At 43.2% G+C, this 18643-nt stretch overlaps 1 protein-coding gene across 1 annotated transcript in view; it reads left to right on the top strand.

Moving 5' to 3' along the window:
• The window catches only part of DCC (DCC netrin 1 receptor), a 596500-nt gene that overhangs the window by 277691 nt on the left and 300166 nt on the right, over positions 1–18643 (top strand). Inside the window, exons 3-4 of the mRNA XM_075726297.1 lie at positions 2286–2570; positions 18431–18581. Coding sequence (XP_075582412.1) covers positions 2286–2570; positions 18431–18581 — 436 coding nt within the window. The remainder of the gene's footprint in view (positions 1–2285; positions 2571–18430; positions 18582–18643) is intronic.

Below are 18643 nucleotides of genomic sequence, written 5' to 3'. Positions count from 1 at the left end.
TTTAAGATCTCGTATATTATGGTCCTGCAGAGAGATGAACAAGTTTTGAACATAACCATGGGAAAAAAGGGGGTTAGCGTCTCTTCACTGGGACACAGCAAAAGGGGTTTTTTGCAACATTCTGATCTGTTCTGCATAGATTTTTTTTTTTTTAAGCTTTAAAAGAAAAAGATTGGGATGCCTGCAGAAAGTGGGGGGGTGCAGACAGGGCAAAGCGTGAGCTGGCTGTGCGCAGGGGCATGGCAGGTACAGTGCTGCCATGGGAAAGCCAGTCCCTCTATGGCAATTGTTTTAGTCCTAATTTTTACAGTAAATTGTTAGATTTAGCTGTCTTTCCTCCTGGAAAAGTCTGCAGTTTTCAACAGCTTTCCATCACTGTTCACACTGTGTTTATCTTCAATTTTTTTTTTTTTTTTTTTTTTTCTTCCCCAAAAGTGTTGAATGCTTCTATTTTTCTAGCTTGCACCAGCTTTGCTGGGGGTGAAAAGCTGTTACTTTTGCGTCTGTGCCAATAGCTCGGCTGGAAAGTAGCATCCTCGCCGTGACGGGAACGTGTGCGAGGGTGCGGCGGGTGGCAGGGCTTGCGTGGATGGGTTGGGAACGGCTGCCTTTTCTGCGCTCGCTTTGTGCATTGGGATAACTTGTAAACACGGCAATTAGGGAATGCTGCTGCCCATGCGACAGTAGATGCACGGAGGCTCTTTTTCACGTGTGGAAATGCCATTAGGAAGCCTTCACTGAGCCAGTTTCAGACTTGCTAGAAAGAATTTCCCTGCTTCAGCTCGTGGGAGCGCTTTACCTGGGTTGCAAGATCTCATCCTTGCAGGTGCCCTGGGAGATAGGAGCAATGTATTTGCGGAGGAGAACTGAGACAAGAGATGGGCGGCCAAAATCACACCAGAAAATGGGTGTTTGAAGCAGGAAATCAACTCGGGGCTCCCACTCAAATGTCTTTTTCAGTACGTGATCGTTCCCCGCTACGTTGCTTTTGCTTGGGCGTTTGGGTGGCATTTTAATGCCTGGGAAGTTCAAGGTTTTTATTCTTTGCTTCCTCGGCTGCTTAATAACCTCCACTGACAGCTCCTTTTTGAAAGCCTTCACTGTATACTGTGATAGAATGAATCTAAAAGACGCTTGTTTCCTATATACTTCTTAGTTGCTTTTAGTGTCGTCTCTTAAAGATTTTCACTCTGTCAAACACTTGGTGCGTGTTTGCACACACTTCTGAGTGATCGTCTTTGCTGGCATGGCTTCAGATAGTCCCTGCGGGCAGGCGAGGTTGGGCTGGTAGGGTGGTTTCTGGGGACTGGCCAGGACTGGAGCCAGAGCAGGTCCCCGGAATACATCCACACCATCTCTAGCACATCCCTGATCCAAGCAGTCGCTTCAGCCTATCTTCTTGATTTGTCCTTCTCACGCTTGGCTGGAAAGAGGGCCGATTTCCCACCCCCCACCCTTTTTTTGTCTTTTATTTTCCTTCTGTGCAAGTTTTTCTATGCTCTTTGTAAAGCAACGATGCTTCCAGGTAATAGAGTCCATGATCTTGACATCGCCTTTCACTTGCACTTTGAATCTTGCAGACCCTGTCCTGTTCTTGCCAGGTTTTTCTTCTGTAGCACGTGAAGGATGTGGTCTTCGTGTTTCTGCACTGATTGGGGCTGGGGCATCTGGGGGTTGTGCAACTCGGGCTCCCAGCTCTGCTCTCCTGCCCTCGAGTCAAAAATGTTTCATTGGAAAACCAGGCGCAGGCCACTCCTCATTTGAAATATTTGATTATGTGACCCAAGTAATTTATTTAGCAGAGGCGTTTTGGAGTGCTTTTTCTTTTATTTGGGGAGAAGGATGTACGGAAGGAGAAGTACAGCAAGATGCGACTGCAACGTTTTCCTAAGTTTACATAGGTTTAGTTGCGCTTTCCTTTGAATGCCAGAATGCTGTTCGGAACGGTTTGTATCTGCATGGTAGCGTATCTGTACTCTGTTAATGCTGTTCCTGAGTGGGTTTGTAAGTAACAGGTGCAATTTCTTACTCTTTATGTTGATAACACATCTTTTCTTTGCTGTTAATGAGAGTAATTTGCAAAGGAAAGCGTTAGTCACCCTGCCATTATAGCAATCTCCAAGTAATTTTCAGAATATCAGAATATATATCAGGTTTCAGAATAAATTTTTTATTTTTTTAGTCTGGATTGTTAAAATCCAAATCAGCATGGAAACAGTGTGCAAGTTCTGTTTGCAGCAGCTATATAATTGCTTTTTTTTTGTTTGTTTTGCTTGTTTTTGCAGGACCACTGAGGTTTCTTTCCCAGACAGAATCTGTCACGGCTTTTGCAGGAGACACCATTCTGCTGAAGTGTGAAGCTGTTGGGGAGCCCATGCCTGTGGTGCACTGGCAGCGAAACCAGGAGGACTTGTTCCCGAGCCCAGCCGACGCACGGGTGGCCATCCTGCCCTCCGGAGCTTTACAGATCAGCAGGGTTCAGCATGGGGACAGCGGGATCTACAGATGCCTGGCGAAAAACCCAGCCAGTTCGAGAACTGGAAATGATGCAGAAGTCAGAATTTTGGCAGGTAAGAACTGGACCCTTCTTCACCTCCTGTCTCTCGTGTCTGGTTGTGTCCTTCAGTTCTCTGGAAGAGCAGTCACTCCTCCTGGGGTAGCTAGGCTGATTTATCCCACTTTCTTTCCAGTTACTTCTACAAGCTTCCAAGTTCTTCTTCACATGGAAGAGCCTGGAGACCTTTAGAAGCAGTTGGATGCAAAGGTGAGGAGTTGACACCTTAGGAAAGTATTCATGCTGCCTAACTTCAAGTACCAAATTTAGATACGTATGAAGCTGGTCTCTTTCACGAGGTCGATGGAGAGAGTCAAGTACTCCTCATCTCATGGGGTGGGTGAGAGCCCTGGAGTTGTTTTCCCAGAGCGCTCTGGAAGAGCTCCTCTCGCTCCATTGACTGGAAAGGCAATTTGTTGGGACTAGCTGCTGAATTTACCTACTCAAAGTTAGGTTGCTTGGATACTTCAGTGCCTGATGTGATCTGCCAAGGTGCCCAGACCGCAGTTTGGGATCTGACAGTTTAGCTGTGAGAAGTAATGTTCCTAAGTTCATGGCCAAGGGAGCATCTTGCTCTCCCTCTTAATAAACTCATCTGCTAAACAGATGGTTACCACTGCAGTTTAGTATCAAGATCTGAGCACCGAAAGAGTGGTTTGAAAGAGGCATTGCTGCAAATTCTCCTTCCCTTCTAGTTCTACACACTAGTGTGTAACCACTAATTAAATGGGACAAGGATGATGGATCTTTAGATTTTTTTTTTGTAACGTGCATTTTCTAGGCAGATGTTGTTGGTTTGCATGATTTCTCATTAAGTGAGAGGTAACTGAGCAGCATTCTCAGACTTCTGAGATGGTCCAAATGCTATAGAAATCAGGAAGGCCAGGATCAGTCCTAGGGGAGTGCCATCCACTAACAACATGTGAAGCTCAATGAGTTTGTCCTCTTTTCTAGGAGTGGTTTATAATAGCTCTGGGATTTACTGCAGTGGAACTTGAGGGATTACAGTTTCTTCCATGTTTGTGATTTGACACCAAAAGAAACAAATGAACCCCCCCATGCCCCTTCTAAACCTAGGATTACAAACCAAAGCCCCTGTCCGCACTTTCTGCTACAGTAGTAGGCATTGATCCTTTTTGGAGCTGCAAAGCAAAGTAACAGCCAGAACGGCTGGCAGCAGGGGAAGACCACATCACCTGGCGTTCCCTGCGGGTTTTTCCCTGTCTTTTTGGTGACCAGAGTTTGTGCCCGATCTCCGTAGCATGGACCTGTTCCCCATTTGTTGGTTTATCTAACGGGCTGTTCTTGGGGCTGCCAAGCTCACCGTGAGCCTTGGAGCCCTGTGCTGTTCCTTATGCATCAGGCAGCACCGAGGCATTCCTGCCTTCGGTTATTAATTAGCAATTTGAGATCCATGGGGGGAAAAAAAAAATTTTTTTTCAGATGCCTTGATTAAAATTAAGAAAATCATAAAACTTCGTATTTTAGACAGGCCTGGAAGACTTCTCTCAGCCTCCTGAGCTTCTCTGAGCATCGTTAATTTGCTGTGCGTTCTACATTTCTGATCATTTGCAGATGGATTGATGTTTCTTCCTTTTTCCAGTTTCCATTGTTGACGTCCTGGCTAAATGGTCTCTCTCAGGCTGTCTTTAGGAGAGAGGGGGATTAATTTATCTCCTCCCAGCATGTTAAAATTTTATACCAGGGAAACACTGGAGCAAATAATGAGGGAAATATATAACAAGGCACTAGTGGAGTCCGTCAGACTCTGGCTTAGGGCAAGCAGCACAAGGTCTCATTTCAGGATAATGTGAGCAGACAGCAGCTCTTACAAGAAATGAGTGGTGCTCCTGAAACAAAAATGCAGATCTTACTGAGCCTCTTGGGAATTTTGTTCTCATGTGCACGCTTTGATGGTTCAGAGCTATCTGATACTTTGCTGCTAATTCTGCCTCTCCTGTTTTTGCTTGTTGGTAGAAATCTGTCTTCAGTTGCAGCTCTCCTCTTCCATAATTAGTGAAGGCAGAATACTTTTGTTGGCCTTTTTCCTCTGGTTAGTGGGGAGGAAAAAAAAAAGAAAAGTCTTAAATCTCACTCAAAGGAATAGGCAACAAAACAAAAAAAAGTGTAGGTAGTATATCGTAATTCTGCATTTTTAAAATGCTGCTTCTTCCACAGATAGTGGTTGTGATTTGTTTTAACCCGCAGCATATCTGTCAGGTTTTGAGGCGAAGCAGATCACATTCCTGGCAAATAATTTCTAATCTTCTCTACAGCTTCCAAACAGAATGCAAGAAAAGAGAACGAGGGATAAACATCTTTAGTCATTTAGTTTCTTTAGGTGAAGTGCCTGTGGCTTAAATATTTGATTTGACGTTATGGTGGGTCCGGAGGTATCTGTATCTCCTCTTGATAGAAAAATTCATCATCGGACATGATACAGGTTAGAAAAACAAAATATTTGGATGAAGGAGTTACTGATTTCCTGGACAAAAAAGTAAAATTCACCTTACCAGACCCAAACCCGTAGTTTACCTTGCCATGTAGATGAAGGAGTAGTTGAGCCTTCAGCCTCCATTGCCGAAGAGGAGTGGCTCGTAGGCGCACAAATGGGTCTAGCAGCGGGGGCAAAGCACTGAGGGGGAGGTTTTTACTTGGATCACTAAAAGACTCTTTAGAAGTGACCATTTGCATGTGTGGCTCCTCTGTGCAGTTTGATTCTGGAAGGGGCTGATTCTCCCCCCAGCTCATCAATAAACACATTTTGCAAACAGCTCCAGCCTCGCTAAGTCCTCCGTCGGGAACCATGTGCCTGTAGAAGTACACCGGCCTATGAGAACAGATTTTTGCAGAACTTGTATAAAGAAGCCCAACAAATCTGAGCAAAACTCTTGAGGAGTTTTTAATGTGTCAGGTTTTATCTATTGCTCTTAATTTTAAGAGTAACCATTGGAGCTTTTTGCAGAAAGCTCATTTCAAATGCACATTTTTTCACCTTTCTAATTGAAGTGCTCTTCATTTCTCTGGGGTCCAGAAACTTAATCCCGGGTGAAAAGTTCTAGCAAATCCTGAAAACATGAGGAAATACATATTCAGATAACAACATGCACTCACCTAATTAATTTAGAGGGAATAATGCTACTGTAAAAAAAAAAAAACCAAAAAAACCCCCAAACAAACCCCAAACCCAACAAAACAAAAACGAAAGATCTTATACAAACCAGTACTAAAGAATTAATTCCTAGCCAAATTCATTGCTTCTGTAAATTAATGAGTAAGTTTCTTGGGGAAGTCTGTACACTTCAGAAACACAGATGCCATTTTAAAAGCAAAAGTTGAGTAGTTCAGTGCCTGAAAGCTATTAATTTTCTATTTATAAATAATAATCTTGCATTTATCATTAGCCATTCAAGTAATCTGCCACTGTAGTAGTGTCTATTACGGAGGTTCCTTGTCTCTCTCCAAGCTTGTCTGCTGAGCTGCAGTGCAAGGTAATGGTAACAATATCATGTAATTCCTCAGTATCTAGTGCAAATGGTTTGGTTGCTGCCGTGTGATTCGGCTCCTTCCTCGCAGTTGCACATCTGGAGATGAAGAGAGGATAACAGCAGGAAAAAGGACTGAATTGCACTGGATCCCACGAGAAGGAATTGGGAAGGAGAGGTTGATGGTCAGGTTTAAGTAGCTGCACACAACAGAAGTTGCCTTCTGAGCTCAGGCTTGCTTTGATGGTTAAATGACTCGACTTTTGAGAAGAGCAACTGCAATATTAGACTTAATTAAAGACAGCGTAATGTCTTCGTACTGACAGAGTTTTGCAGTTACCACTGTCTTAGCTTGATTTTGGATAGTCACGTAAATACAGTGAGACATCTTGTCTGAGGACATCCCATTTGGTAAATGTATGGGAGACAACGCGGGTGGAATATACTGAGTTACGTTGTTTGGTATGAGCTTGTTTAACATGAGTTTTATAGTTAAACTTAGTCTTGAGGAAGGTCTGGTGAAGCTCACGCACACGATCTTTGAAGCTCAGCCGTCAGTTCCTCATGCAACCCACTGAGCTTGTGTCAGGTGCAGAGATAATGTAAAGATTTCTTCTCATCTTTTATAGCCTGGGAGGATCCCTGTGTTGATGTACGTTCCCTGACAGCCAGTAATTGTCTGAGTCAGGTCTTTACCTTATTCTTAACCTCAACAGCTAGTGCTTAACGGTGTTTATTTTTAGGTGAAAACAGATTTCTAGCAGATGTGGCCCACTTAAATACTGAACTTGCGAATTTATTTTTTTTTTAAATCTAACCTATTTCACATTTATGCTCTCCAGTGCCTATTTCCTGCAGGGGTGCCTTGCCCTAGTTCTGATTAGTATGTATAAAAACCAACCACCACCAACAGCAAAACCCAGACAAAAAACCCCAGCAAACAGAGTATCATTTATAGATGCAGAAATTGCAGGGGTGACGCACGAGACGAGAGCCAGGCCCCCTTCGCAGACGGATCCAGATCATGGCGCGAGCTGATCTCGTTTGCACCACGTGTGTTTCGATGCTCACTGAGCAGCGAGGTGATGCGTGCAAGCGTGTGAAGCCTCTGTTTAGAGCTGAGGATGCTTTGGGAGAGATTTATGTTGCCAGAAATCTGAATACCAACTGAATATGAGCTTCCAGTTTGAGGCAGCAGCCGAAGGAGTGAATGTTGATAAATTAATAATAGTTCCGAAAAGAACTATAGTGTTTGCTGTACATAGCCTGCCTTTTGGTAAACACATGGGAAATGTTGTACTTTATCCAGAAGGTTTTTATAGACTTGCTGTTAGTGTGCTCTGTAAGCACTTACTTGGGGGAAAAGGCTCTTTAATCGGCGGTTGTTTATGAACTACCTGAAAAACTAACGGCTGGAAACCTGAAGCTATATTCTTGCAAGTAGAAAAAGAAGTTAAACACTTCAAACCAGTAATAGCCATTGCAACTGTTTATTTTTGTCCTGAATTTTCTATCAATTGCATTTAAATCCAGGTTGGGTTTTTTGTCACTGCTCCTCCTGCCTTTCAAACCGAGCAACAGATGGATCAAAAGCCTTGTCCTGAGCAGCGCACCAGGCATAGGCATCACTTGTGCTGCTAAACTGGTATAATTTCTGTTAAAGGTTTCATTTTTACCTCATTAGGAGAGAACCAGTTGGATGGGCTGTGCCCTGTCACGGAACATGCTGTTTTACTTAGCAATAGTGTGATTGCTCTGTTGTTTTGGGTTTTTTTTTTTAATATTTGTAGTAGTATTTGGATGGATTGGGGGGAAAAAAATATTTTCTCGTTTGGTAAATACATCCTCCTAAGGTGTCATCTGTTAAAGTCAAGTTTGAAAATAAGGCAGTGGTGTGACAGTATGCACATGTGCTATCTATCACAGAATGGTTTAGGTCCAACCATTAACCTAACGCTACCGAGTCCACCACTAAACCAATTAAGGGCAGAGTCATAATTAATTCCATGTTTCCTGGATTGGTGGCTGGATTATTTTTTAATGAAAGTAAAACTAGGAATCACTAAGGTTGGAAAAGCCCTCTAAGATCATCAGTCCAACCATCAACCCAACACCCCCATGCCCACTAAACCATGTCCCCAAGTGCCACCTCTGCCCGTCTTTTGAACCCCTCCAGGGCTGGGGACTCCCCCACCTCTCTGGGCAGCCTGTTCCAGTGCTTGACCACTCTTTCCATGAAGAAATTTTTCCTAATATCCAATCTAAACCTCCCCTGGCACAGCCTGAGCCCATTTCCTCTCATCCTATCGCTAACTACTTGGGAGAAGAGCCCGACCCCCCCTCCCTGCCCCCTCCTGCCAGGAGCTGCAGAGCGATCAGGTCTCCCCTCAGCCTCCTCTTCTCCAGGCTGAGCACCCCCAGCTCCCTCAGCCATTCCTCATAAGTCTTTCCATGTGTATTCTTACGAGGTAAATTCCTAGTGACAAAAGATCCATGTAAATAATTTCCAGTGTCTGGGTTATCCCTACTTCCAGCTGCCCAAATGACTAGCATTGCTGAGGTCACTTTATAAGCTGGCTATATGTTGACCTTTAACCAAAAAAGGTTAAATTTAAAATGCTTATTAATAATCCTGGGGAATGAGCCATTTTGCCTCTCTCCCCTAGATAAATCTGGTTAGTGCTTCAGTAATCTTACATAATACATATGAATATCAGTTTCCCATGTTCCAGCAGCTTGCCTGCTTGGAAATAAAAATGAGCAGGCGGGCAGAGACGTATGGACAGTCAGTGTGTCCCCGTAGCGAGGAGCTGATCTCAAGATGGATGCGATGGCAAGAACGGTAATGTCTACGGGAGAGCTGTTTGCTCAACAGCTCCCTGGCTGGTTGCCAGATTAGGGGTTTTATTTATGAAACACCCATAGGTTTCAGCGACTGCTCTAAATGGGATTGGTTTTAGCGCTTATATCTGAAGCACAGATTGAGTTCAGAAGGAGGGCCTTTAAGAGTACTACGTAATGTATTTCTGAGCGTATTTGAAAGCGTAAGTTGTTATTGGAAGGTTCCCGGTGCATGGATTATGATTAACCTTATGCAACTGAGCTGGCTGGAGGATGCTGATCCCGTCGACCAGTGTGCCGTAGGCTGGCTTGCAAATTCGGGTGTGCAAAGGGCAAGATAGTTCGCTTGAAGTTATCGCTGAGTCTGCTCTCAAAATGCAGTCCACAAAGAATCCCAAACGAAAGGGAATTCTGTAGTGTTGGAAGAGCCTTTGCATTCCTGCTTTGAGATTCATTTTATACTAAATAGTATATAGTATAGTATATAAATAGTGGCACTAGAGCTTTAATATGGAATATTATTTCATATTAATAATAATTATAACTAATAACAACATACTAATAAACTATTAATGACTATTAATGACTACGACTATTAGATCCTAAACATCAGAGATGATGGATGCAGCTGAAGGTTGCGTCCAGGTTTGACATTTTATGAGCTTGTAGTTTTTGGTTTGGTTTTGGGGGGGGCTTTTTGTTTGTTTTTTTTTTTTTATTTTATTTACTTGCATGAAACGCATTGCTTTCTTCTCTGCCATGAACCCACTTCGCTAGCAAAACATACACAACTGTCTCCTCATCACTGCATTTCCTAAAGTTGTCTCTTAAGCCAGACGAGAATTCCTATGTGCGGGAGTCAAATTCGCAGGCAGAGGGAATTTAGGTGGAATGAATCAAATTGGCTACTGGGGCGTTGCAGGTGTATTTCATATTTACCCAATAGAATGTTACTGTAACACACTGAAAGGAAAGGCAGTCTTAATTGAAACCCCCAGCAGTCTGGTTATAAAGAGATTAGAAAAATCTAAAAACTGGAGCAAGTAATCTGTGATTATAAATTAAAACCCAGGATTTATGGAGAGTCAAAGGAGTCAAAGACATGGAAGGTATCAAGAATTAGTAAAGTTCAGGGTACAAATGTTTTTCAAATATAACTGAAACAGTATTACTATGAATGGGTGAAAGTGGTAGAGCTTGTTTCAATATTTACAAGGCAGAAAACAAACAAACAAAATTTTGTTAAAAAAATATGTGCTTGTACATACGGCACTGAGTATTTAAAGATGTTTTCGTATTTAAATATTAGTAATATCTTGACATGAGTGGCTTAAACTTATTGAAACCCAGATGTTTTCAGGCTGTTATATCCAAATAAAAATGTAGCTCCTGAAAGAGCTGAGAAATTCTCAGCGCCATTAATTTTTGACCATAAATTTTGAACACTGAAGATGCCAGTGGTCTAGAACAAACCAACCCCTGAGTACCTGATGGTCTGTCAGGCTGGCATCTTTGAAACACAAAATAATAGGATGGTCCGTGCAATTACAACCAGTCAATATCAGTGTCTGAAAACAAATGATGGCAACAAAATTTTTGGTGATGATTTGTGTCATTATAGTAGATTTCTGGGAGGATTCCTGGCTAATTCATTAGAGAAGTTGAAAATCAATATAACATCTATGTGCTAGATCAGATTCGTAGCCATCAAGTCTCCAAGTAGAAGTGGTTACTGAGCAGATTTTTTTTTCTTTAGTGGGAGTTCTCCCTAAAAGCCAGGGATATATTCTTGATCCTATACTCTTTGATATACTATATAACAATAAAACTGCAATTGAAGGCGTATGCACGTATCACAGAGGTGGTAAATACTGAAGAATGTGGATCACTAAATAGAACTTTATAAATGGGGCAGAAATAAAAAAAATAAAGGAATACTTTAATGTGATTGGTCCTGTTGGCCATATCATAGGAAAACGTAGAGCCTGGAGCAAACACTTCCCTGTGACAAAAATCTTGGACGTTCATGTTGAGTAATCAGCAGAAGAAGGGTGAAGCAGTGCTGTGAGAGAGGCTGCTGAGATGCTGGTACAGGTAACGCCAGCGATGGCTGGGTCGTGGTGCAGGAGATGCGTGACTTCCATGCCGAGGTCAGTGTGACGTAGCCTGTCTGACTGGCGACCGTGTTTTCAGAAACGTTGCGGGAGGTTTGGAGGAGGCCATAAAAATGATTTAAAAGGTTGTCCCATTTACCATTTAAAAGCCATGAATCGGTTTGGGGCTGCTACTTGTTTCTAAAAGTTGACTAAGCTAGTCTTTGAGATTTTTTTTTTTTTAGTTATTTTTATTTTTCAACTCAAACCAGCTAGGACTGGGAGTAAAATCTCTCTCCTCGCCACTTACATTTGGGGCTGCATCAAAAAATCTTGTATTAGGTTCTTCTCTGGACTCGGTTACTACCTGGATCAAACCACTGCTCTTAAATTGCTTGGGTCTTTGCATCTCAAGGATGATGTAGGTCTAAAATGCCAAAGCTCTGCTGCTCAACTGAAAGTAAAAGGATAAAAGTGGTCCTACTTTCTCGCCTCAGCTCTGTTCTCCATTTTCGGGATAGAAGATAATGTAGTTGTGGAGCCGTTCCTTGTTCTGTTTCAGTTCTGCCTCTAAAACTTTAATAGCTGGAGAAGCAGCTTCCTCCTATTGTCTTGTATTTACAAACCAGCGATGTCCCTTCTCCACCCCTGCAGTAATAAATTTTGTATTATTCTTTTACCTAAGGTTCTCAAAGAACAAGTCAAAGGGCTGTAAATATTTTTGTCTTCATTATGGATGCGGAACCTGAGTGTCTCGCAAGAAATCATCATTAAAGCTAGAAACAGGACCCCTGATGTATAGTTTCACGTTCCAGCAGCGCCTTGGCACGGTTTTCCTTGCACTCTAGTTAATGTATTTTGAAGTTACTACAGTAAGAAGAATGTCTTAGCGCCCTGATTCGTGTCAGTGCTAATATCGTAATCTTTGTGTGTCCTTATTACTTATGTGCTTCTGGTGATGTCGCATCCCCGAGCTCTGCTGAGCCAGGCTTGAGGTTTTTTGGGAGGGGAGGGCAGAAGGGCTGATGCAGAAAAATGCTAGCAAGGGGGTTGGGAGGTGGAGGCAAAAAAAAGCAGATCCTGAAGAAGTAGCTGCATTCTGGTTATACATTTTAATGCATTCTGTATATTGAGAGATCAGTATCATTTTAATGACAGATTTCTCTAACGCCGTTCACACATAACCCTTGCTTTCTTATTGGGATTAAGTGTTCAGCCTCTAGGCATGATGGTGAGATCAGGTTGGGGAATTTTGCTGGCCTTTCTTCACTGACAGCAGAGAGCAAAACTGGCTTTTATTTGGTATAAATTTTGATCTCTTCTAATCGAATTTAGAAATGTGACTATGAACACTCAGAGATATTCCGTCACATCAGTGTCACGTTAAAGGCATTTCAGTTCTGCAATTTGCAATATAAAAACTGCTGCAATAAAAAAATGAAATTGTACCGGCAAAGTACAACATTATCCAAATATGTTCAGGAAAATTTTCATGGGTGTGATATGATGGGAGTCTTTTGTCAACTGAACAACACTTACAGATGCAGTGTAGCACAAAGCAGCTGAGCGCAGTAAGATGCCATACAACGGGATGCAACACATTCTTCTGAAAGCGTTTCCTTTTTTTCAATACAGAATGTAGCTAAAATACCGCAGTAACGTTTTTCTCCTCGAGTGCTGAAGAGCTGTATCTGTATGGCTGTATCCAAGTGAACTCCTTGCAACTTCATTTTCTTCATTGGAAGACAGTCCTAAATTGCATCATCTTGAGTTCCACTTGCTTAAGACCAATTTGGTATGAGAGTTAAATACATCCTCAACTCTCGTCAATGCATATTGACACAAATCTGAGGGTTCGTTGAAAGAACGATCAGTGGTTGACTCTGTGCTGGTAAAATGTGACGGAGGCGATGCTCTTAACATAAGAATGAGGGAAAAAAAAAATTGGGACCTTTCCCTGCTGCAGAATACATGTCTATATCCTTAGTTACATCACAAACTGTCTCAATTACTTCATTAGCCATCTACAAGAGGGAGATGAAGTGACTTATCCTAATAAGGCTTTGTGAATTTTTTTTTTTTTTTTCAAATAGTGTGGTATTCTCAGATATCGGTGTAATGGGGACTATCGAAATCACATACGCATTCGCAAATCCTATTTGTGGTTTTGAATTTCAACTATGTGTCATTGATTTAACGAGCATAGAAAATATGTGTATAGCTGTACCTCATTACCACACATTGTGCGCTCAAGAAAAACGCTAAATACGGAACGAGAGGTTTCGCGTTGTTCGGGGAAATTAAGTTCTTACAGCTCACCGCTTTGTAATTGGTTTTAGGTATATCTGTTCGTTCTTAAACGTTAATATAGGAAATAAAATCAACAAACGCTGGCGATGTGGTACGTGCTTTGCAGGCTGGGAAGTCGGCGTAGCCCTTGCTTCCAGCCCAGGTGCTGGTCCAGCACCAGGCTCCGAGCGCGCGCGTTGTGGCGGGGGTCTGTGGCCCGTAGGTGGGAGCAGCTTGCCCCGCGTGGTCCCAAGTCAAACAGTTTGCTTGAAAAGCCGAAAAAGCCCAAGAGGGGTCCTGGCACGTCCCCGTGGATGGGGGCATGGCAGCTGTGAGCTCAGGCCACGAATGACGTGTTGGGGCGTTGGAGATTAAATCATGGCTGAGATGGGCTTCATGCAAAGAATTTCTCATCTGCTAAAGCCAGGCCATAGTTGGTTGATTATGGGGGCTTGATTATGGCGTGCCAGCACCTTGTCAGGGAAAATACACTGAGTGCTCTTTAATCAAGTGAGAAGGGCATAACGAGACCTTGGATATCTTTATAATCAAGACAGGGTGCCTTGAAGAATGCACTTTATTCAAACGTGCTTTTGAGCTCAGGATGGGTGTGATTCTGTGGCCTGTCTTATACAAAAAACAAGGTTTAATGGCCCTTTAGTCTTAAAATCTCCCACTTATTTTTCCTTTCTCGCTAATGTAAAAATCTAATTTGATGGTCTGATCTTTTTTTTTTTTTTTTTATTTCTCAGCTGGAAATAACTGATTGCACTGGTGCAACAGTGAGGAGTTTTATCAGACAAGTCTGAACCAGACACTGAAATTGCTGCCTGTGCAGTAGGTGTGTAGAGCTTCCTTGAGCCCACACAAAGGCCTGGTTTCCTCACAAGGTCTGTTGTGTCACTGACACACGTTTTTGTAGAGTTCACTCAGAACATGTTTAGTAATTTTTTTTTTAAATTGTTTTATTTTTCCCTCTGCCAAGCATAGATGGTGGGGACTGTACCGCCTTCAGTATAACACTCTACTGCAGAGTCTGTGGTCCCACAGACTTTTTGGTCAATGAATTCTTTTAACATCCAGCACCATCCCCTTGTTCAAGTCAGATCTCGGCTCCGAGAGGAAATTGTGGATGTCCACCTTAAGGAAAAGGTGCCTTTGGAGAGACTCCTTGGCTCCTTGTACGGTTATGGTTAAGTAGTTGTAGCTTGAGATAACGCTGCCTTTCATGTCCTGGTTACTGAGCTCTGGTTTGAGACCACCTCTGTTTTGTGGAAGGTGGTACCAAGCCAGAGGTTGCGATATGCCAACTTAAATAGTCTGGGATAGCACGTCAGTCCTCCTAAGTACTCATGGGAAACTAGCATTTGGTATCGTGAAAGCTCTGGTTTTGCTGCCTGGTGCTTAAACAAAATGTGTTGAGTTATTCCATCCTGTCCTGGTTTTGGCTGGGACAGAGTTAATTTTCTTCCCAGTAGCAGGCACAGTGCTGTGGTTTGGATTTAGGATGAGAAGAATGCTGATAACACACTGATGGTTTGGTTGTTGCTCAGCGCTGCTTATGCCAGGCAAGGACTTTTCAGCTTCCCATGCTCTGCCAGGGGCACAAGGAGCTGGGAGGGGGCACAGCCAGGAGAGTTGATCCCAACTGCCCCAAGGGCCATTCCATACCATACGGCGTCATGGGCAGTATGGAAACTGGGGGGGTTGGCCGGGGAGCAGCGATCGCTGCTGGGAACTGGCTGGGCATCGGTCAGCGGGTGGTGAGCGATTGCATTGGGCATCACTTGCTTTGGATATTACTATTAGTATTATTATTATACTGTTACTATTAGCATTACTATTTTACTTTATTTCAATTATTAAACCGTTCTTATCTCACCCCAGGAGTGTTTCTCACTCTCACTCCTCCAATTCTCTCCCCCATCGCATCGGGGCAGGGCAGTGAGCGAGCGGCTGCGTGGTGCTGAGCTGGGGCTGGGGCTGAACCACGCCACATCCAGATCCTTCTGGCATTTAATCTGGCACTAGCCCTTGCTGTACGGACCTAAGGACCGACCGCGGTTGTGATTTCCGTGGGCGGTGTTCAGCGCAGCCCAAGGGCACGGCTCCCACCTCCTGGGAGGCTCAGCCCTTGCTGGGGACTTGCCCGAATAATGTGCGCGTTCTGATCTTCACGGGTTTGAAACCACAGCGCTCTCCCTCCTATTATTTTCTGAAAAGGATAAGATATTTTCTTCTTTTTTTTCCTTCCTGTATCGGATATTTTCTTCAACTCTTTACGTGGCTTTAAGCTGCTAATGCGGCTGTGCCCTGTGCTCTCTATTCAACTGGAAATCAAGCAGCAAAATGTTGCTTCACAACTGACACATCTGTTTTCCATCTGCTTTTGAGCTGCATTTCCGGGTGAAAGAGGGATGTAGAGAAGATGCCACCCTTTCAGCCGACAGCTATATCATTAGGGAGTTCAGAAAAGTTCCAGTACAAGCCTAGGCTTCTGTCTGTGAGTCTTGAATGGAGCAAGAGATGGAAATAATGAAGGGCAGGCGATGGCAGAGGACAGGACCCTCTCCCTCCTCCAGGCAACGGGGCATTTCTCTGCAGAGCAGGCAGCCAGCCCAAGGCACTGCCCTGTTACAGGCACAGTTGGCTGCTGGGGGCAAAAGGAGCCGTCCTAAATGAGAATAAATGTTGGAAAAGGGAGCTAAGCAAGCAAGAAGGTGATTATTAAATGTAGGCTTTAGCGGGGATAAAAGCAGAGATAGGTTAAAGGGGTGTGTAGTAGCGGTGTTTTCTCATGCTGAAATGATGTGAAGCTACCCACTAAATAAAAAAAAATAATTGGAAATGGGTTTTAGACTAAAGCATTTTTTTCATGATTTGAGGTCAATGGATCCCAAAGTAATAATTAAAAATATTTACCTAGCTTTGAGTCTGTCCTCTGTCATCTGGCATTGTTGTCTCAATATTTGAGTCCCAGTTTGGTGTCGGACAGTGACTTCCCTCTTCCAGTGTCCAGTAGTTTCTGACACTGGGACCCTCTTAGTTTAACCTTGGGCTTGGTGCTTCATCTAGCCATCTGCCTGCATACCTTAACGCTAACAGTTTTGCTTTCATTGGGATTTTCATTCAGCTATGTCCCTCGGGCACATCCACAATTTTGCCAGGCAAGTTACAGGTGAGAGGAAAAATCCCAAATAAAATACTGTTGGTTTTCGTTTTGCTTGAAGTATGGTGTGGCTTTAATCTCTATAGTTATTAACTAATCTTCAGATTGTTGACAGAGTTATGATGAAAATGTTATTTTCATTGGAGGAGTTAAGATACTAGTGAAGTCTTATTGTTTCTAATCTCCAACAAAAATGTATTTCACATCACTGTAAAATATGAACGTGCTATCCTGCTTTTTTCCAAGCACAGAGCAGCAATACTTATTGAGCTACTTTTGTGTGGTTTAGGATTTTGCAGCTTTGTCTAATATCCAGCCTATACCAGCTCTGGAACTCCATTTATTCCAGGTGTATTTGAAGAACCCTCTCAGCCAAGAGTATTCTACTAAAGCCTATGGTTTCAATTATCAGCCATCTCCTTTCTCTGACTTCAAATTTAATCTTCATTGATGTCATTTTCCTTATATTTTTATTGCTGTGCTTCTTACTGCTGCTCACATCTTCCATCCTAACTAGGATCGTTATTTTAATCAGACGACCTCTTTGTGATTTACAGAACTAAGTGCTTTTGAAGGAACGGAGATGCTCCTCTGTTAAGATCTGGATACTATTTCCAGATTTTGTTTGCTTTCTGGTTTTGCGCATCTGCTTTCATCTTTGGACAACTGACTTGGCGGGGAGGGGGAGCTTTGGGTTTCTGCTACTTGGCTACCATGTATTTAATTGCATACGTTAAGGTAATATGTGTATTTGTGGTTATTGCAAGAGAAACTGTGCAGTTCACAGGCCAAAGGCATCGCTGTGATCAGCTGAGATGTCTTCACAGATTGAAGCTATTGAGTCGCGTGTGGTAACTTCTGCATCAGTTGCTCTTACTGATGGCTGGAAATTGTGTGTCCATCTGGTTACAGTAAGAAGTTGAAATATGCTGTTGCTGTAAATCCATACCAAATGCACGCAGCTGGCTGCAGTTTCTTTCTACTTGTATGGGGAGAACCAGCTAATTACTTGGAGATGATCCTGGAAGATCTTGTAGCTGTTAATTTAGTGGGAATATTCATTTATATTGTGTGATTTCTATGTTTGTGTCAGGAAACAAGGAGTAACGTTTAAAGGCTGCAGTCCAGCACATTTGTTTTAACATCTGTGATAAGAAAATGAAGTCTCTTTCAAGAGAAAGAACAGATTCATTAAAAAGCAAACACCGCCAACTGATTTCCTTGGCGCGTGGCTGTTTGCTGGTACGTCGGGCACAACGGGTGGGACTTGGGTCTAGGTGATCCACGCGTGTGGCGGTCAGGGGCTCGTACGGAGAGATTCAGCTCATCCTAAAGCTCAGCTCGCTTGCCCGCAGGTAGATGCCTCGGGCTGTCAGCCACCGACATGCGGCGTGGATGCCTTGTCAGGCAAAGGAGGATTTGGGGCGCTAATCTTTCTACGTATTGCTTCTCAATTCCCAGTTTTCAAGTTATTTCATTCTTCTTTTTCTGTGTTTTCCTAACTTGAAGCTTTCCTTGTCTTCTCTCGCCTGCCATATTTATGAACTACCCTCTTGGGTCTCCAAAACAGCATCATTAATCCAGTACCACTCTTAACCTTATGTATATCTCTGTCTTTTCTTGCTATGGCTGTGCCTTTTCCAGTGGCTTTCCAAGACCTGACTTTAATACCAGGCTATAAACAGTCCTTTCTCACTTTCCCAAAAGCTGGTATTTTTCTGTCTTCAAACTGCTCCCTTGGGTTCAACCTGTAAGCAGCTCTACGATTGCCATTTGATACACTTTTTATATGTCTGGACTATGATTTTTCTATTTTTCTCATCAGTAAGAATCTGTGAAAGCTGTGGTCTCTTGGGTCTGCTATTGATCAGTCATTTTATATTCCCCATTCCCAACAAAAAGAATGTTGTTTTGTTGGGTGTTCAGTGTTGTGGGTTTTGGGGGTGGTGTGTGTGTGTTTGTTTTTAATGGATGATAATGGTCTCTTTTGCTCTCGTAGATCCAGGTTTGCACAGACAGCAGTTTTTCCTGCAGCGCCCGTCGGACGTGGTGGCCATGGAAGGGAAGGATGCTGTTCTGGAGTGCTGCGTTTCTGGGTACCCCCCTCTCACCTTCACGTGGCTGCGAGGAGATGACGTGCTCCCCGTCAGGTAGCTCAGCCCTTCGTGGGTCACGTACCTAAAGCTTTGTTTCCTGGAGCAAAGTAAAGGCA

The sequence above is a fragment of the Pelecanus crispus genome, chromosome Z (genome assembly GCF_030463565.1).
Source record: "Pelecanus crispus isolate bPelCri1 chromosome Z, bPelCri1.pri, whole genome shotgun sequence".
NCBI classification, from domain to species: domain Eukaryota; kingdom Metazoa; phylum Chordata; class Aves; order Pelecaniformes; family Pelecanidae; genus Pelecanus; species Pelecanus crispus.
The sequence above is the reverse complement of the archived record's forward strand: the minus strand, read 5'-3'. Positions and strand labels throughout refer to the sequence as shown.